Below are 18,774 nucleotides of genomic sequence, written 5' to 3'. Positions count from 1 at the left end.
TCAGTTGCAAAGCCAAAGAGGCAGTAAGTTTTAAATACTAGCTTTCAAAAGAATAAAGAAGTTGGAAAGAAAGTTTTATTCTTTTAAACTTTGAAGTTTGAAACAGTAAAAGTTTTCATGTTTGTATTGTTGCCTCAGACACAAGCTTTCAACATGGGGCTTCAACCCTTAATTTTTTCACAGCACACAAATATTATGTATTTTATGTTCTCTTATTATGAATCACGTCCTTAGTATATTATTATTGATGGCAGTTTCAACTCACTGATTTGCAACTTAAGAACGTTAAGAATAAGACTGAGAAAGCAAATCTGTGAATGAGGGGTCATTGTTTTCAAACGCAAATTAAGGTGCAAATTAAAGTATTGGATCGAATTCAAAGCGATGCTTTCAGCTCTTTTTCACTAGTTCTCCATACAGGCAAGGTGAATGTGGGACTCGAAGGTTTTCATCTCAATTTAGCAAGCATTCAATTCATAGGTGCAAGGATGCTTTCTATGAAGAAGGCAGACAGCAGGGTGCAAGAAGTGCAGCCTTCTATTTTTGCTCTTTCCCATGTGGCACAGCATTAGTAGGCAAGAATAGACAGGGAGTGAAACTCATTGCTGGTTGCTTGCTTCCCCACCATAAATAGGTTCAATTGCCAGATGCTTAGCACTTTTGGAAGCTCTATACTCGGCATTTTCCAAAGGTTTCTGCGGGGTTATAGTTCTGGAGCCGCAAGGAGACAATAGATCTTTGTTAAGGCAAATGACAAGTCATTGGCAGGTGAAGGGAGTGATCAACGATATCTAATGCCTGGCTGGAAGAATGAAGATTTCATGGTGATGTGTCTCAGTCCAACCTTGTTGTTGATACTGTTGACTGTCTTCAATAACTTTAGTTTAGTAGGCAGTAGCAGCTTTAAGGGGCCCAATTTCACCCTAGTCCATGGATGATAAGAAGAACATTGAAAAAAAGGAAAAGGTAAAAACTTGTTGGTCACCAACAATAAGTTTGATGACTACAGAATAATTGTATGTACATTAGTGTATACTTCGAATTAATAATAGTACAATTCTCATATCAATTTGTTTACAAGTTGGATTTCCCTCCCCAATTTTAACATATTGCAAATTATGATTCCATGTTTTCTTCTCTTTCCTTCCTTCTTCTCAGAAACCAAATAAGGCATCAATGAATAAAGGGGTAAGGAAAAGGCAGTTCCATTTCCCGGAAGAATATATATACATATATAGAGAAAAAGCTCAAGATAAGAGCTGATAAATCAGCTTAGTATTATTGGTTGACTAGTTCTAACCTATGCACACCAGGGATTTAAAAAAAAAAAGATTAGCGATCTAACAGGCCTCTGAGATTCTGAAGGCCTTCGGCCGATATGCTTCTCCTGACTCTTCCCCTTTCTACCACTACATGCGCCGGTGGCTCCATATGAAAACTTACCATTACAACAGTCAGATTGTCAGTGGCTCTCCGCTTTATTGCTTCCTCTACTATTTGCTTGCAGCACAACTTCACATCATTGTGCTCTTGGAGTCTCTTCCGGGCAAAATCTATACAATTTTGACTGGTAAACACATCCCATATTCCATCACTACCAATTATCAAAAACTCATCTTCCTTGGTCAGTGTCACCAATTTAAGTTCAGGTTCAGCACTCAATGGTCCAAGCTTTTCACCCATTCCCTTCATTCCTTCAAGGTGCCAATCACCTAATGCACGAGTAACACCCAACTGACCATTAAGGTAACCATCAGCAACATATCCACCCAAGGATTCGATCCTTGTCCTTTCTTTAGTGCAGCAGGGTCTATGATCCTTTGACATTTCTATAGCAGTTCCACTTCGTGACAACACAGCCCGGCAGTCCCCTGCATTTGCAACAAGCAGAGACCTGTCCAAAATATCGTTGTATTTTAAGAATGAAACTCAGTATAAATGTCACTCATAGATCTTCTAAAAACAAGCTACACTACGCCATGGCTTCATATCTGTGAAAAGGAAAGTTTAAGCATGCACAAATGGAGACAGTATAAGCAATTCCTTAAAGAAGGAATTTTTTAAATTCATCATAGTGACTAGTGAGCCTCTTTTATTACTACAACTTACAATTATGACCAAAAGAGGAAACCAGGCTGCACCAACATCTGTGTCTCTATTTTGTTTCATATTTCATTTTTACTCCTTTTTATTTGGCCCTTTTTCATTTTTGTGCCTGCAGCTCACTCTGCAGTGTCACTATGCAAGAATGGATAATTTTGAACATTATACCTAAATCAAAGGCCAATCAACACTGAACTTACCTCCCAAATACCATTGCAGTGAGGGCAGTTGTCCCGGAAGACAGGGCGGACTCAAGGGAGCATGTTTTTGCAAATGCTGCATCAGTCTCCATAAATGACCTTGTAACCACCTTCTCAAGTTCTAAAGGGAAGTCGGCATCCTCAACAATTACTCTTGGCAAATGGTCGCGTACAAATTGTGCTGCACACTTTCCATCATGCCCATCAAATACCTGTTATTCAAACCAATAGCTAAATGTATGTCAAACATCTGTACACCCTCTAAGATATGATCATTCACAATTCTCAAATATGATCAAGTGCTTTCTAGTAATGCTAAGTTATTCATCAAAATAGCACAAGAACCCCACAATTTTTTTTTTTGGTCTACAACAAAATAATATGTACACCCTCTAAATTTGAGGTTGCTTCTAAATTGGTCCCTTAACTTGCAACTACACTCTTGAGTATTACAATAATATCAAAATGCCCCTTCCATCTACATCTATTAGGCTCTTATGGTTATGGTTAACCCACAAAAAATGACGTTCTGGACAAAAAATGATGTTGTTTTTAGGTGGGTTAATGGTGAAAATGTTACAAACCATAATTATGGTGTAAATTTCAAGTTTTGAAAGTCGAGGAACCAGTTTAGAAGCAGCCCCAAACTTGGAGAGGGAAAGTGCATTTTAGCCTTTCTCTATGTATAGGCAATGACTGTTGAAACTTCATAATCTCACATTAATCCATATTTAAGTATGTAATTCTTGTGAAAAGACCAAATGGTGTAAATTGTATTTGGTAAACAAAACACAGATAGTTTAGTAGGTATGAGAACTTACACCATAGAAGGAGATAACTTCATCACTGTATGAATTAATACCGAATTTCTTAGCCAGATCACCAATGCAGATGTGAGTATCCTCCATATAGTCACGACCCCCTATATCAGACCACTCTCCTGACCGAAGGGAAGGGACAAAGTTTAACAGGTTCTGTTTTCTCTCTACAACTGCTTTATCCTCAGAAATGCTTTCCAGCTGAATGAACCACGCCAATATGAAATTAGAAAGAGAATAAGAAGTATCTTAAAAGATTCTTGGCAAGAAAGATAAGGTAGTATGAAGTTATAGAAATTACTAATGTGCCAAGATAAAATGTATCCATTTTACTGCTCAGGGTTAGTCTTCTCCAGAAAAGGTATGATTTTATTAATTAGATAGAAGCATCTGGCTATCATAATTGGAAAGCAAATGCTCTTAAAACAAGTGCAACTATGGAAATTTTTTAGAAAAATGAACCGCAGGACAATTGACAGTAAGAGCCAAGTTCATGAGTCAACACAATCAAGGGGCAAGTCTAAGTCAGGGTAACTATATTAGGCACCACTTATTTTCTTTATCCATTAGTATCAAAATGATCAATAAAAAATTTTCCACATTAGTCAAAATATAAACCAAAAAAAAAAAAAAAAATCAATCTAGAAAAATCATCATCATCCAGCTTTAAAGAACATGTTAAGGGGCAACCACCTTCCTATAGAAAACTGTCTTCCAATCAACCGTCCACAGCCAGAATAAAGAAGCAAATAAAAATCTAAATAAATAAGGAAGTTTTTTATATGAGAAAAAATTTAGCAGGATACATGGATGATCGAAGCTGAGCTGGAAAAAGCAGCCAAGTTGAGATGAATTATGGGAAACATGATTGAAAAGCAATAATTTCCTAAAGAATACAGTACCAACTGGTAACTACAGTAAAAATTCGAAGTGGTACAATCTCCATCGAATTGAAAATTGTAATAAATAAATAAATAAATAAAAAACCAACTCATTTTTATACAGTGCAGAGCTACAAAAAGGAAAATGGTTTCCCAAATAAGCCCAAGTAATTTCAGACAGATGTACCGGTAATAAACCTCTAAATTTCAAGAGAAATAAACAAAAATAAATAAGTAAATACGCTAGAATAATTCACATAAAAAAAAACCATTTACAAAAACAAAAAAACCATTATCAATCATCAATAACCAATCACATGAGGAAACAAATACACAGAACCCAGTTTCAACCAAAATGGTCTTCCAAAAAAATATATATATTTATAATTTGAAAAAAAACCCAGAAGAAATAAATGATAGAGTAACTGAAATCTTAAAGGAAATGAACTTTCAAGAAAGAATTGATCAGTGGAACTCATCAAAGGAGATTTCTTGTCCCACTTCTCTATCTGGGTATGCAACACTTCACAATGCAAAGGACGTGTCACCTTGTTGTTATTGTTGTTGTTGTTGCTGCTGCTGCTGCTGTTGTTATTGTTGTCCATATTCTCAATCTCCTGGCCAACTTGCTCAGCTTCCGGGACACACATGATGATAAAGATGGTAGTGGTGGTGGTGGTGTTAGAACTAGAGAAGTGGTTCAGTTCCTAAGCAACCTCTTGTTTGTGGGTATCAAAAGCAACACAAAGCAAAGACACGGTGAGAGAGAGAGAGAGAATCAAAGAACAAATTATATGTGGGAGAAAAGATTCTATAGAATATGTTGGGAGACTTGTTTAGTAGTTGTAGTGTCACATAGAAAAAGCGAGAGAAAGTGTGAAAATTGAGAGCCGTTAAATTCCAGATTTTTCTACGAAAGCGTGGCTGAAAAACTGTTGGTTGGGTTATTATAAAGATTGTGCTTTTGGTTTTGCCTTCTTGCGGCTTGCAAATGGAAATGTCTTTTTCTTGTTTTCTTATGAGAAAGTATGTATCCAACATTTTTATAACAAATGATATTTGATACAATATTAGTGGTATTTATTTGAATCCACTGTTTAAATTTTTTTTTTTTGTCTACCAGCCTGTAACAACTTGTCACTTAAAATTTGTTGTATAATGTTGTGAACACAACATTTCTCTATATATATACCATTAATGGGTGGCTATGCGGTTTCTTATGGGCACAAGCATCCCAGGTAATTTAGACTTAATGATTCCTAAGTATATGCATATGGCCTCTTTTTCTTAGGTGCTCATTCAGGGCCGGCTGAACCTATAGGCGAGCTAGGCGGTCGCCTAAGGCCCCCACATGTAAGAGGGCCCCCAAATAGCAATAATATTGTATATAATATTGTGTTCTCATCTGAAAAAAAAAAAAAAATATATATATATATATATATATATATATATAGTATATAATATTGTGTTCTCATCTGATGAAAAAAAAAAAAAAAAAAAAAAAACATAGTATATAATATTGTGTTCTCATCTGAAGAAGAAAAAAAAAAAAAAAAAACCGTTTCTCACATTTAAGTTGCAGCAGCAGAAGAAAAGAGGCCCGTTTCTCATTTGAGGAGAAAAAAAAAAAAAAAAAAAAAAAAGGGCCGTTTCTCACTGAAGTGACATGATATCTTTAGCTTGCAGAAGAAAAGATCACAAAACACCCGTTTCTCATCTTGAAAAAAAAAAAAATTGCCCGTTACTTACATTGAAGTGACATGAAATCCTAATATCCTATCATCAAATCTTTAACTTGCAGAAGAAAAGATTATAAAAAGCAATAATCTTTGGTTTGTAAAAGAAAATATTACAAAAGGCAGAAAGAAGAAAAAAATCCCCCACTCTTTGACTCTCTCCAATCTCCATCTTAATTCAAAAAAACAAAAAACACTCTCTTTTTTTGTTGACTTACTCATCAGTTGGTGTTGGCAATAGACTTGATGTGTTCACAGATCTTCATTTCAGGTTCATTTTTTGTTTTCTCCTCCGTTGCCTCTTTCATCTTCTTCATAGTTTGCTGGGTTTTTTTTTTGGTTGAAGAGGAGTTTGCTCAGCTCTGTTATTGCTCATTACTGCTGAGTAAAGAGCACAAACAGCTGCGGCAACAGAACAAAAAGTGAAAAGAGAAATAGATTTCTCTAGAAGCTTGATCCGGGCCCTTAAAAATGTCTCTAGAAGCATCAATTCATCCGGACCATTGATTTCACTTTACAAAAAGTGAAAAAAAGCTGGCTGTGCTGTGGCTTCTAGAGAAAGCTACACAGTTACACGTTTTGCCTTTTGTTTTTTGATTTTTGATTTTTTTTTTTTTTTTTTTTTTAAGAAATCAGAGAAAGCCTTACACGTTTATCCTTTTGCTTTTTTATTTTTGATTTTTTTTTTTTTTTTTTTTTTTTTTTTAAGAAATCAGAGAAAGCCTTACACTTTTTGATTTTTGATTTTTTTTTTTTTTTTTTAAGAAATCAGATTTTTTTAGTGTGATGCCATGATGAACTTTTAGTATCAGTGAATGTGTGAATCAAGTTGAGTTCTACATATTTTGTTAGTGAAGAGTATTGATAACAAAATTATAAATTTAGAATAATTTATTTTGTATTAATATTAATTTTAATTTTTTTGTGCAGGTTTAAAGTGTAAAGTGAGCATATTAAGTAAAGCTACAATTGTGCTTTTTATAAACCAGGTTCTATTGTTTTATACGTTAAATTTATATTATTCTAGTTAAATTGTAATTTTTATTATTATTATAGATTGTATTTCATTTATTTGTAAATATTTTTTAATTACAAATGTCTACTAGAAAATATCCATCCGGATATGAAAAACTAAAAAAGAAAAGACAAAGAGAAGAACTAATTGAATCTCAAAAAGGAGCTATGGACAAATTTATTACTAGTAAAAAACAAAATCTTGTAGAAAATTTGAGTGAAAGTTTCATAAATGAAGAAGAAATTCATCAAAAAGAGTTAGAAAATAATGAAAATATACAACAAAATGATAATAATGAAGATGGTCATGATAATGTTCAAACATGTAATGTCACCATTCTTGATAATGAAGCTCAAAATAATTTAGAGGAGAGTGAAAATATTAATGATCAACCTAATTATATTCCTACAAATATTTTTGATCCAAGTCAATGGAAAACTATTGATATAAAATTAAGAGATTTGTTAGTAGAAAATGGTCCAATAAGAGTTGATGATCTAAACTTTCCTATAGATAAGAACTCTAGACATTTTTCTACTACGCATTATATTCGAAAATTACCAAATGGAGAGAAACATGATAGAAAATGGTTAGTGTATTCGAAAGACCTAGATAAAGTATTTTGTTTTTGTTGCAAGTTGTTTAATTCAAAATTTAATACAAATCAACTAGCTAATGGAGGAACTAAGGATTGGAAAAATATTAGTTCTATTCTTAAAAATCACGAAACAACTAATGAGCATATTACTAATATGAATACTTGGATTGATTTAGAACTTAGATTATTGAAGAATAAAACAATTGATAAAAATGTCCAAGAACAAATTAAGAAAGAGAAAGATCATTGGAAAAAAGTGTTATTAAGAATAATAGCGGTGGTAAAAAATCTTGGTAAAAATAATTTGGCATTCCGAGGAAAAAACGAAAAGATCTATCAAGAAAATAACGGAAATTTTTTAAGTATAATTGAAATGATTGCAGAATTTGATCCAATAATGCAAGAACATGTTCAACGTATTCAAAATGGTGCAATCCATAATCATTATCTTGGACATAATATACAAAATGAAGTGATACAATTATTAGCAAATGAAATTAAAAGTAAAATTATAAAAAAGATTAAAGAAGCAAAATACTTTTCAATTATACTTGATTGTACCCCCGATGTAAGTCATCAAGAACAAATGACTCTCATACTAAGATGTGTGGATATTTCAACAAGTCTGATAAAAATAGACGAACATTTTGTGGAATTTTTAAAGGTAGATGATACTTCTGGAAAAGGTCTTTTCAATGAAATTATAAATGCAATAAAAAATCTTGAACTTGATATTAATGATGTACGTGGACAAGGATATGATAATGGGTCTAATATGAAAGGGAAAAAACAAGGGGTACAAAAAAGAATTCTTGATATAAATCCTAAAGCATTTTACACACCATGTGGTTGTCATAATCTCAACCTTGTCCTGTGTGATATGGCTAATTCTTGTCCTAAAGCTATTTCTTTTTTTGGAGTAGTACAACGAATATACACATTATTTTCTTCTTCTACAAAACGATGGAACATTTTACAAGATAATGTGACAGGTTTAACTCTTAAGCCATTGTCACAAACACGTTGGGAAAGTCGAATTGAAAGTGTGAAAGCAATAAAATTTCAAGTTCTAGAAATAAGAGATGCTTTGTTACAATTGGCAAAAACAAGTGAAGATCCCAAAACAAAAAGTGAAGCTGATTGTTTAGCAACATATGAGATTGAAAGTTTTGAGTTTTTGCTATCTGTGACTATTTGGTATGATATATTATTTGCTGTTAACTCTGTTAGTAAAAATTTACAATCGAAAGACATGCATATTGATATTGCTATAGATCAATTAAAAGGTCTCATGTCTTTTTTAAAAAAATATAGAGAAGATGGATTTACATCTGCTATGAATTCATCTAAAGAAATTGCAAGCAAAATGGAAATAGAGCCTATATTTCGTGAAAAACGTATCATTCGTAGGAAGAAACAATTTGATGAGAATGTCAATGATGAGACAACACAATCCGCTGAAGAATATTTTAGAATTAATTATTTTTTATATATAGTAGATCAAGCTATTTTTTCAATTGAAAGTAGGTTTGAACAATTTCAAATATATGAAAATATTTTTGGTTTTTTATTTAATTTTGAAAAACTAAAATCACTAGATGATGATAGTTTGAAAAAAAATTGTCTTAATCTTGAATCTTTTCTTACACATGAAACTTATTCTGATATTGATGGCTTAGATTTATATTCAGAGCTAAAAGTTTTAAAAGAAGTTTTGCAAATAAATGATAACTCTCCAATTAATGTACTAAATTATATAAAAAGGCTAGAATCTTTTCCAAATACATGTATTGCTTTCAGAATATTACTAACTATACCTATTACAGTTGCTTCCGCAGAAAGAAGTTTTTCAAAATTAAAATTAATAAAATCATATTTAAGATCAACTATGTCACAGGAAAGATTAAGTGGATTAGCTATATTATCAATTGAAAAGGAAATGTTAGCGGAACTTGAATGCAAAAATTTAATTAGTAATTTTGCCTCTCAAAAAGCAAGAAAAATAAATTTTAATTGAAAAAATATATATTAATTTATAATAAAAGGCCCCATTTAAAACTTTTGCCTAGGGCCCCCAAATACGTTGAGCCGGCCCTGTGCTCATTTTGTATGGGCTTTTAGTGGACGTGGTTATTAGCAAGAACTTACTGAATTTATCATCTAGGCTCATAATAAATTAAAAGTTGCTCCTGCTATTTAGCCTAAAGCCAAGGACGTGCTATAAGAGTAGCTCGTTCCCTTCTGAGTGGAATTGCCACAACATGAGCATTCCTCTTAGAATGAATTTTTGTATTAGAATAATGGCTTGGAGGATTAAAAATGCACTATAGCATTAAGATTTCCAAGATTTAGCTCAGGTTATATATAGGGAAATTGATTTTTAAAAATTAAGATTTGTTTTTTAAGGTATTTCATGCATCCTTCCTCTTGTAGTATGTTGGCTCCATACAATTTTGGATTTACACATTGTAAGAGAAAAAAAATGTATATATCAAATGCATAAAATAATTATTATTCTTCTTGAATGAATTGTAAATAGCATTTTAACTTATTTTCTCCAACAAGATACATTATAATTGGTTTAATTCGCCTTGTAGCCTAGATTGTTTGTTGATCTACTTATCACAAACTCTTGCTATTTTTTTTGATATATTTCCTTGATTGTGAATTAAATTATGGAATTCCAAAATCTCATTCTTAGTTCTCATTCTAAAATTTTATGAAAAAATAAAACTCAATTTTTTTTTCCTTTGAATCTATATTGAACTAAAATTAATTTAATTACCATATTCAGTTTAAATTTATTAAATTTTATGAATATTAACTTCAAATTTTAAAAGTAGGATGACTTTGGATTATGGCTTGCACTTATAAAATCAATATTTTATTTAAAAATATCCCAACCGCCCATGTAACTTTAATAAATAATACTCACCAATCACTACTTCATTACTTACCTAATCCTTCATCATCACTTATAAATTTTGGTGCAAGCACAAAATGGTGATAATTTTTCTTGAAGAGTTGAATTTTTAAAATTTGGAATTCAATGTTGTGCCAAATTAGGGGTGTCCAACCTAGCCGTCCACCCAACCAACCTGCCAAGCTTGACCGTACTCGACCCATCGCCACTTGATTAGATTGCTCCAGTGGTTGGATGCTAGTCCTAACCCTTAAAAACCCGATGTCAGTGGGTCAGTTGCGGGTCTCCTCCTCCAAAATCCGTGAAACTTGACTTACCTGAAATACATCAATTTCGACGATTTCTCAAGCTTTTCAACTATATTTCTACCAAGATACTGCAGATTTCAGAGACTAACACAGTTAGATCAAATGTAGATACACTAGATCTTGCAAAAATTCATTAGATCCGTGTGAGTTCTTTGCATTATTTGGCAAAAATCTCTCCAGATCTAACCAAATCTTCGCCAAATCTGGCAACATCTCATTGGTTCTTGGACGGATCCAGCGAGATCTCACCATTTTTTAGTGATTTTCAGCTTCACCTGAAACCGACCACCACCTAATGCTAACCCGAACCGACCAACCCAATACCCTAATAGGTTGGCTATGGGTCTGGAAATTCCCTACCCGATCTGATTGGGTCATGTAACGACTCAAGAAAAAATGCTAGCCACATCTGCACTATACCTCAAAATGATTAGTCACAATTGAGGCTCCTTGTAGTTGTTAATAAAGCCCAGATCTACCCAATAAATACCCAATGTGGGACTCATCACACACCCACACACATCACACAATCAATCAAATTGGGGCATCACAATCTCCCTCACTTAAATCCCTAACATCCTTGTTAGGGCTCACTTTGTGGAGTAGTGTCTTTGAGCCCACATGAGATTTTGGACTTTATTAACAACTACAAGGAGCCTCAATTGTGACTAATCCTTTTGAGGTATAGCGCAAATATAGCTAGCGCTTTTCTTTGGATCGTTATAGGTCGGTTGTGGGTTAAGCACAAACTCGGCCTAAATCAACCCATGGATAACCCTATGCCAAATATCATTTACTATTATGATGCAATACAATTGTCCGTGTATTATCTAACGAAGATGTAGTTTAAGTATTTAAGCATACAATTATCCGTGTATTATCTAACGAAGATGTAGTTTAAGTATTTAAGCACCTAGTAGAAAAATGTAGATAGTTTAGGATTTAACAATTTAACACGTTTATTAAGTGTGTGTTTGGTTTCAAATTAAAAAATCAGCTTATTTTACTATTCAACGTATTTTCCTATTATTTATGAGTCGTATTGCACTTTTTGGTACTATTTATGGGTCTTATTGTATTATTTCAACTAATTTTTACGTTTATTTATAGTACTTTTAGTAAAAAATTTTCAAATTTAATAAATAAAGTAAAAAAATATTTAAAAATAAATAAAAAAATCTAACACCCAATCTATAATTTCTTGAAAAGTCGGTAGCATATCAAAGATGGGAAATGTGATGAGCTTGACTTCAATCATTGCTTCACAATTAGTCATCACGTACAGGCTGTACAGGACATTTTTTTTAACGTGTGTCATAATTGTAGAGTGCACACTTCTTTGACTTCTTTTCCAACACATGCTTAAAAAGTGTTGGATTCTTTCCCAAGATATTAAGCAGCAGCAGCAGTAGTTAGGATTTTAGGGATATGGTCATATGGGTATAAGATTTTTCATTTATTTTTGTCTATCATGGTCATCATTGTTATTTGCATTATTAGATATAAATAGAATTTAGATATGGTAGGTGCTATTCTTTAAGTTTTCCTCTTGAGATTTAGTTATGCGACCACTTAATTAAAAGATAAACTTTCATCGCATGAGAAATAATTCACAAGACATATTCTTAGAAGGAGAACCTAAGGAACAATACTTAAATACTGTACCTAAATCTTACCCATTATATATTTACATTGGTAGTGATTTATCGTTGGAAAGTATTATATTCACAACAATTTTACAATATTTTCACAACATATCATTTGTAGTAAATTGTTATTAGTTCTAATTTGAACTTACCACAAAAATGATTTTTTTTGTCCACCAATTATAACTAATAACAAACTACCACTTAGGATTTATTATAAAAGTGTTGTGAAAATATTATTAAATATATCATAATTAGGGAGGAAAAAAAAAGAAAAAAAAAATACACATCACTCTATCTTTTCTTGTATATCCCTCATAATTAGGGAGGAAACCAGACAATGGGTCTTGGAGAAAATTGAATTCTTCTATTTTCATATCTCTTTCTCCTTTCCCCTCCCCCTTTTATTCTCGTCACAAGAGAATGTTCTCATATTTCCTACATTTTCTCTTCTTATTTTTCTTTCCCACAATTTACCCAAACAAAATGAAATGATCACAACATCATTTTGGTTGCCAATCATAATATCCTCGTACTATTTTGCGTAACATTACTTGATTAATTTTTTATTTTTTATTTTCATGTGTCATTGAAAATTATATTATAAAAAGTTTTATAACTTAACCGAAACTTCTTGATATTTCTAATAAAAACGTTTAGAATTTAAAACTTCAAAACCTCTTTCCCACCGTAATTATCCAACTATTAAAAACAAGAAATATATTTATCTTTTACCAACCGCAATATTACGCAAAACAAGTTGCATTAGGAAGTTCGTCTCATTCTATGAATACATGATGATGATACGAAAAGATTTGATAGAACGTGTTCAATGGAATATGACGTGAGAGATAATATTTTAGTCATTAGAATTGTTTCTCTCTCTTTTTGTGAAAGGGAGAAAAGATATCTGTTTTTTCAATATGCGAAAGGTGAGAGGACTCATTATTCATTAATCACTTTTACAAATAGACACGAAAAAGGACAATAATGTTCCGAATCCCAATGGTCAAAAGGCAGAAAGAAGAAAACGAAAAGGCCACTTCTCTTTTGCTATTTATTTTTTGTTTTTTTTTTTGGTAAGATTCTTTTTCCTACTATTATTTAACAACTGCCATCCTACAAAACTGTCAAGTTTGATTGAAATTTGACGAGTTAACCATATTATAACAGATTAACTCAAAAAGATTAGGTGGCTACTTTAGCCAATGCATCAGTATCTTTTTGAAGATGTGTTAGATTCACTTTCTTGAAGATGAGTTAAATTGTCAATTAGTGTAATTTCCTTAATAAGAATATAAAATCATGCAGCATGTGATCCTAATTTTACTCAGCAGAACATATAATTTCTTTCATTTTTGTAAGAGAAATGATATGTCTATAACATTTTTATAACAAATCTTAAATGACAAGTTGTTACTAGTTGTTATTGTTAGGGCAAAAAAATAATTTTAGCGTTAATTTGAAATTTGAACCAATAATAACTAACCACCTGTGATTTGTTGTAAAAATATTATAAACGTAGCATCTCTCTTTTTGTAAAGTGTAAATTGATCTCAATCTCAATTTCTATTACTTTTAAAATTAACCAAGAAAAAAGAAAAAGAAAAAAAAAAGAAAAAGAAGAAGATTTTCGGTACTTTATAATTTCTTTCAACTCTCAATATCTAATTCTAATATTTTGGGATTCCTATATTTAAGTTCCAAATCCAATTCCCCTAAAAAAAATTCCAATAGATGGGGGACCTCTAGTCAATTTAATGCCCACCATGGCATGTGAATGTAACTTAACAAAGAAATGTTATATTAATTTTTTTGTTGGGAGATTCACCTTTTTATATATATATATATATATATATTTTATATAAGGGGATATCAAAATTATCACTTTCATTTCTAAAAATAAATAAAAAAATCATTTTCAAAGCCAAAGTCAACCATAAAAGCACTCTCAAACAATACATAATAGTTTAAGAGAAAAATTTTGTTCATTCAACTCCAGAAATCATTCACCACGGCTTATTAAATTATGAAAATTTACATTCTAGTTACAATAATTATAAATATACGCAATAATGTTTATGTGCATATAAAATATAAATATTTTGTTCATTTGTCTTGCTTTTTCTCATTTTCTCCCCCTCTTTTCATTTATTGAAATAGTAGAAAAAAGTAAATGAAGAATGAATATTATATTCAAATATAATATAACAGATAATCCCATATGAAATCTTTTGAAAAGCGGTTATATAAAATAAAAAATATAAATTTTTATATTAAAATGGACTGAAATTATGGTACAATGTGATGTGAAATTAGTTCACACGTTGATGTGATGTGAATTTAGTTCATACGTTGTAGAGAATCTATGGGCTGCGTGGTTTAGTAGACCCTGACATGGCACAATATTATCCAGTCACAGTGAGTTAGAGCCATGCGCAATAATTATGCTCCTTTTTGCTAAGAATATTACGTTTTTGAAAGCCCGTGGTCTTTGAGAAAAAGATATTCTTTACTTAAGAAAGGATAAGTAGGCATGATTTATGAACATCTTGTTGAGTTAAGCTTAAGCGTTCATTAAAAAGTCAAGGACGATTTCAACTTCTTCAACAGCTTATTATCATCATCATCATTGTGCTGTTAATTGCTTAGGCGTCATTGTATCAATCATGACTCAGGGCCAGGAAGTCCCAACATTGAGTCCTAACATGTTGGAAAAGAAATTGAAAATTACATAGTTTATGGGCACAATGAAGATGAGGTTTCGTTCCCATTGGCTAGGGAGGTGGATCACTTGGCTTTACCAAAAGTAACTTACTAGAGATTAAAAAAAAATATTTGCTGATCCCATTACTCATTTGAATCCACAAAAATATTAACCATCAATTAGGACAATATTAAAAGCCTCTCATTTTCGCCTACAATTTGGTAAGTAGAGAGTCCTAGTTTCCAACATGTCACACTTGGTTTGGCCAAGGAACTAAGGTGCCTGACCCTGCAATAGAGAAATCGTTACGTTTATTTTATCTGAGGGGGACACCAGCACCTCAAAGAATAATTTAAGAAGATCTTAAACGACTTTTGGAGACTCGGAATTATGCAACAAATACACGGTGATTATAAAAGAAGATTCCACTCCTATTCAAGAACCATATTGGTATCTCTCCAAAACTCAAAATTTTATATAATACTTAAAATAAGTCAAAATTATATTTAGATCAACAAAATGGAGCAGCAGAAAAAACTCCAGGTCCACCCAGTCAATATGATGCTCAAAAGCCTTCTTTACATGACTAGCTCACCGAAACCAGCCTAACTGGAAATCACCTCACATTCCTGTAAAAGCCTTCATTACACCACCAGAAGAACCAGCCGGAGTGACTTTCAACACATTGAACCTTACTGTCTTTGACAGTGGCCTGAAATATGTTGTTGGGGGGGGGGGGGGGGGGGGGGGGTGAGATAGCCAGTCAAAATGAGAAACTACGCACGCATTACCAAACCGTACACAGAATTACAAACAGATGACAAAATAAGGGGTCTTCCACTAGAGTGAGAAAATGTAAAGGTGATAGTGGAATCCATCACAATAAAAAGCAGATCATGCCCTTGGTACTTCTTGACAAAATGAAGATAATCTCTACGAACAATAATGGTCCTCATCATCTTAGAACCATGGCAAGTGCCAGCTAAGATGCGACCCCTGATGGAAACATTGCCAGTGAAGGGGCATTTCTTATCAATGTAGGTTCCTGCATTTAAAAAAAAAAAAAAAAAGCTCTAATCAGCAAATAGTCTTACTTTTGTATACCATATAATTGTGAAAAAGTAATGAAAAGTCATATTCTTTAATACCATCAAGAAGCACTGCGATATACAAATGAGACAACCCTAGCAAATATAATCCCAGGGATTGAGATGGAGCTTGTGGCACTCTCCAGACAAGACCAACATGACAACAACCTCTTAAGACTCAGCTCCAAGCTATCAGTCATATCATTTTTTTTAAAAACAAAACCAGGAATGTGGAACTATAAATTATCTTAATTGAGAACTTTCTCACTGCTATTATCAACAATCGATTCTCTCACTTCTTAGTGACTCCACACACAAAGTTTGAAGAATGAGTTCATCCTAGTTCTAGCTATTTTTGTCCTGCCCTTAACCATTTCCATTTTGCTTTGACCAACATAAATATCAAACGTTTACATCAAACAATCAAGTTATATTATGGTTCAAACTAGAGCCTTTAATTATATATAATAGCTTTGCATCTCTACAACCCAATGCATGCTTAAGTTGAGCATATATATTGTCAGATCAATTAACCAAACAAAGAAATTTCATAAAGAGTAAAAACACTGAAGATTATAATTGAAAAATAATCTATGTTGAATATATAATGTCAACATAGATTAGCCATAGGCTTAGAAAAATAATAATAAAAAAAGGGTAAAAGATAGTATGGCTTCAAAAAGAAAAGAATGGTGGAAAAGAATACATATGACCAAACTTGACTAATTTGTTAAGGATAAATAGCCAACTCCAAAAATTTTGGGACTAAGGCTTGGTTGTTCTTGATATTGGTAAGTTACACACACATCAATGCATCTTGAACCCATAACCTTGCACTTACAAGGGAAGGAGGTGCCATTTGAGCTAGAGCTCATTGACTATATCACATTATATCAGTACTGTTTCAAATCCCAACTTATGCTCCCAAACCCAAATTAACTGAAAGCAAACTAAGTACTTGGTGTATACTCTACTAAGAGTCAATATCCAAAATTCAAACTCACACACACACACACACACATGTAGAGAGAGAGAGAGCTTCAATGGCTTCTCTGGGGGTCTTAAATTGGAGTCCAATGTTCTTCGAGCTATATATAATTTTGTTTTCAAAAACAGACAAAACAGAAACAAAATCACCACCCAAAAAAGAAAACAAAAAACAAAAAACAAAAAAATCCCTCCCCCCCCCCCCCAAAAAAAAAAAAGCATTTTGACCTATGTTTGTTCTCATACCATAAAAACATTTTTGGTTGCTTCAGAAATGCCTTCTCAGTCTAAAATCCAAAAAAAAAATAATAATAATAAGTCCCTGATTTGAAACAAAAGCAACAGGTAGAGATAGAAAAAAGCATCTGTTCAGCCATGATTGGAAGCTCTCCCTCTCAAGAACCCAAAGCTGCAATGGAGGCAAAAACTTGAATACAAGACTCTGCTACTTGAAAACGCAAAACCCTAATCCTAGTTTTGGTAGTTTTGAGATGACCTGAAGAAAAAAGGGGCATTTGTACAAGAATCCGCAATTTCTGATTTTGTCCATTTTTGCCCAATTTTTTTTAATTCCAACATCTACTACTGGTACCTTGGCCCAAATGACCCAGCTTCTTCACACTTGTCTACAGACTACAAGAGAGAACTTTCTCCAAAAAAAAAAAAAAAAAAAAGTTTAGAAGAGAAAAAACTTTAAAAAGTTTTTTGTTATTAACGCTCCGTTTGTTTCGATGTAAAATATTTTCAGGAAAATATTTTCAAATTTTATTGTGTTTGTTTTGCAGTAAAATATTTTCAGTCAATTGAATCAACCTAAGCAAATTTATGAAAAATATTTTACACTTAAAATTTTGGTAAAACATTTTACATTTGCTTTTTTTTTTTTTTTTTTTTGGTAAAGAGGTGATGCATTAAAAATCAAAGGGAAACAACAGAGTCATGACAAGTCCTATTAACATACAACCCGTCCCTATCATCCTGGAGAATTTGCAAAATGTCCACAGGCGGACTCAAATGATTAAGTAATTCTATTTCCTGTTCCACTCCCATTTTGGCCAACACGTCTGCACATTGGTTAGCTTGCCAATAACAGTGCTTGATCTGAATTTGCTGGAAACATAACACCAGTTGCCTACAATCATCCATTATAGGAGATGTAATCCTGTTATCATAGCTATAGTTCCTAAGAACATCAACCACTGCTTTAGCTTCCAACTCTACAACAAGGCAAGGTATATTTAAAGAAAGGCACAAGCTAACCCCATCTCTTAAGCCCCAAAGTTCAGCTGCAAAACTGTTAGTAGCCCCTATATGTCTTGTGAAACCCGCTATCCAATTCCCATGATCATCTCTAACAACACCACCACACCCTACTTGACCAATACTACCCAAAACCGACCCATCAGTGTTTAATATCTTCAATCCCATTGCTAGCTTCTCCCATCTGATGCTCCTTGTCACTACTCGGGTTGGGTTCCTAAGTGAAGCTACATAACACAAAAACTCCATAGCTTGGTTAACAATTTCATTGGAAAGATTTGGGTTTTGGCTTTTCCTCTTGAAAATAAACATGTTTCTACTCTTCCATAAATTCCACACTGCTATTGGAAATATAATATTCCAAGGAGGATTACCTTGAAGGCAGCTTTTCCTATCTTTACTATTGGTCTTGATCCAATCTTGTAGATTACTTATCCAAAAAACTCGGTCAGTCCTCTAAATTCCCAACTGCCTCCAAACATCTTTAATCTTATGGCGGTCCCT

The 18,774-nt window shown here is 32.7% G+C and overlaps 2 protein-coding genes across 2 annotated transcripts; one reads left to right on the top strand and one right to left on the bottom strand.

Moving 5' to 3' along the window:
• Positions 1-949: 949 nt before the first annotated feature.
• LOC126715515 (probable protein phosphatase 2C 27) lies at positions 950-4,926 on the bottom strand. The gene is made up of 4 exons (XM_050416146.1): positions 4,551-4,926; positions 3,125-3,322; positions 2,304-2,515; positions 950-1,894 (listed from the first exon to the last, which is right to left on the bottom strand). Exons 1-4 carry the CDS (start codon positions 4,650-4,652, stop codon positions 1,333-1,335), a joined length of 1,074 nt encoding a protein of 357 aa, XP_050272103.1. The 5' UTR covers positions 4,653-4,926; the 3' UTR covers positions 950-1,332.
• A 372-nt stretch (positions 4,927-5,298) lies between these two features.
• Positions 5,299-10,719, top strand: LOC126704613 (uncharacterized). Its single transcript, XM_050403649.1, has 3 exons — positions 5,299-5,355; positions 6,669-8,783; positions 10,657-10,719. The coding sequence occupies exons 2-3, from the start codon at positions 6,834-6,836 to the stop codon at positions 10,717-10,719; spliced, it is 2,013 nt and encodes a 670-aa protein (XP_050259606.1). The 5' UTR covers positions 5,299-5,355; positions 6,669-6,833.
• Positions 10,720-18,774: the final 8,055 nt, after the last annotated feature.

The sequence above is a fragment of the Quercus robur genome, chromosome 2, assembly GCF_932294415.1.
Source record: "Quercus robur chromosome 2, dhQueRobu3.1, whole genome shotgun sequence".
Classification (NCBI taxonomy): domain Eukaryota; kingdom Viridiplantae; phylum Streptophyta; class Magnoliopsida; order Fagales; family Fagaceae; genus Quercus; species Quercus robur.
This window is presented reverse-complemented; position numbering and strand designations above follow the sequence as displayed.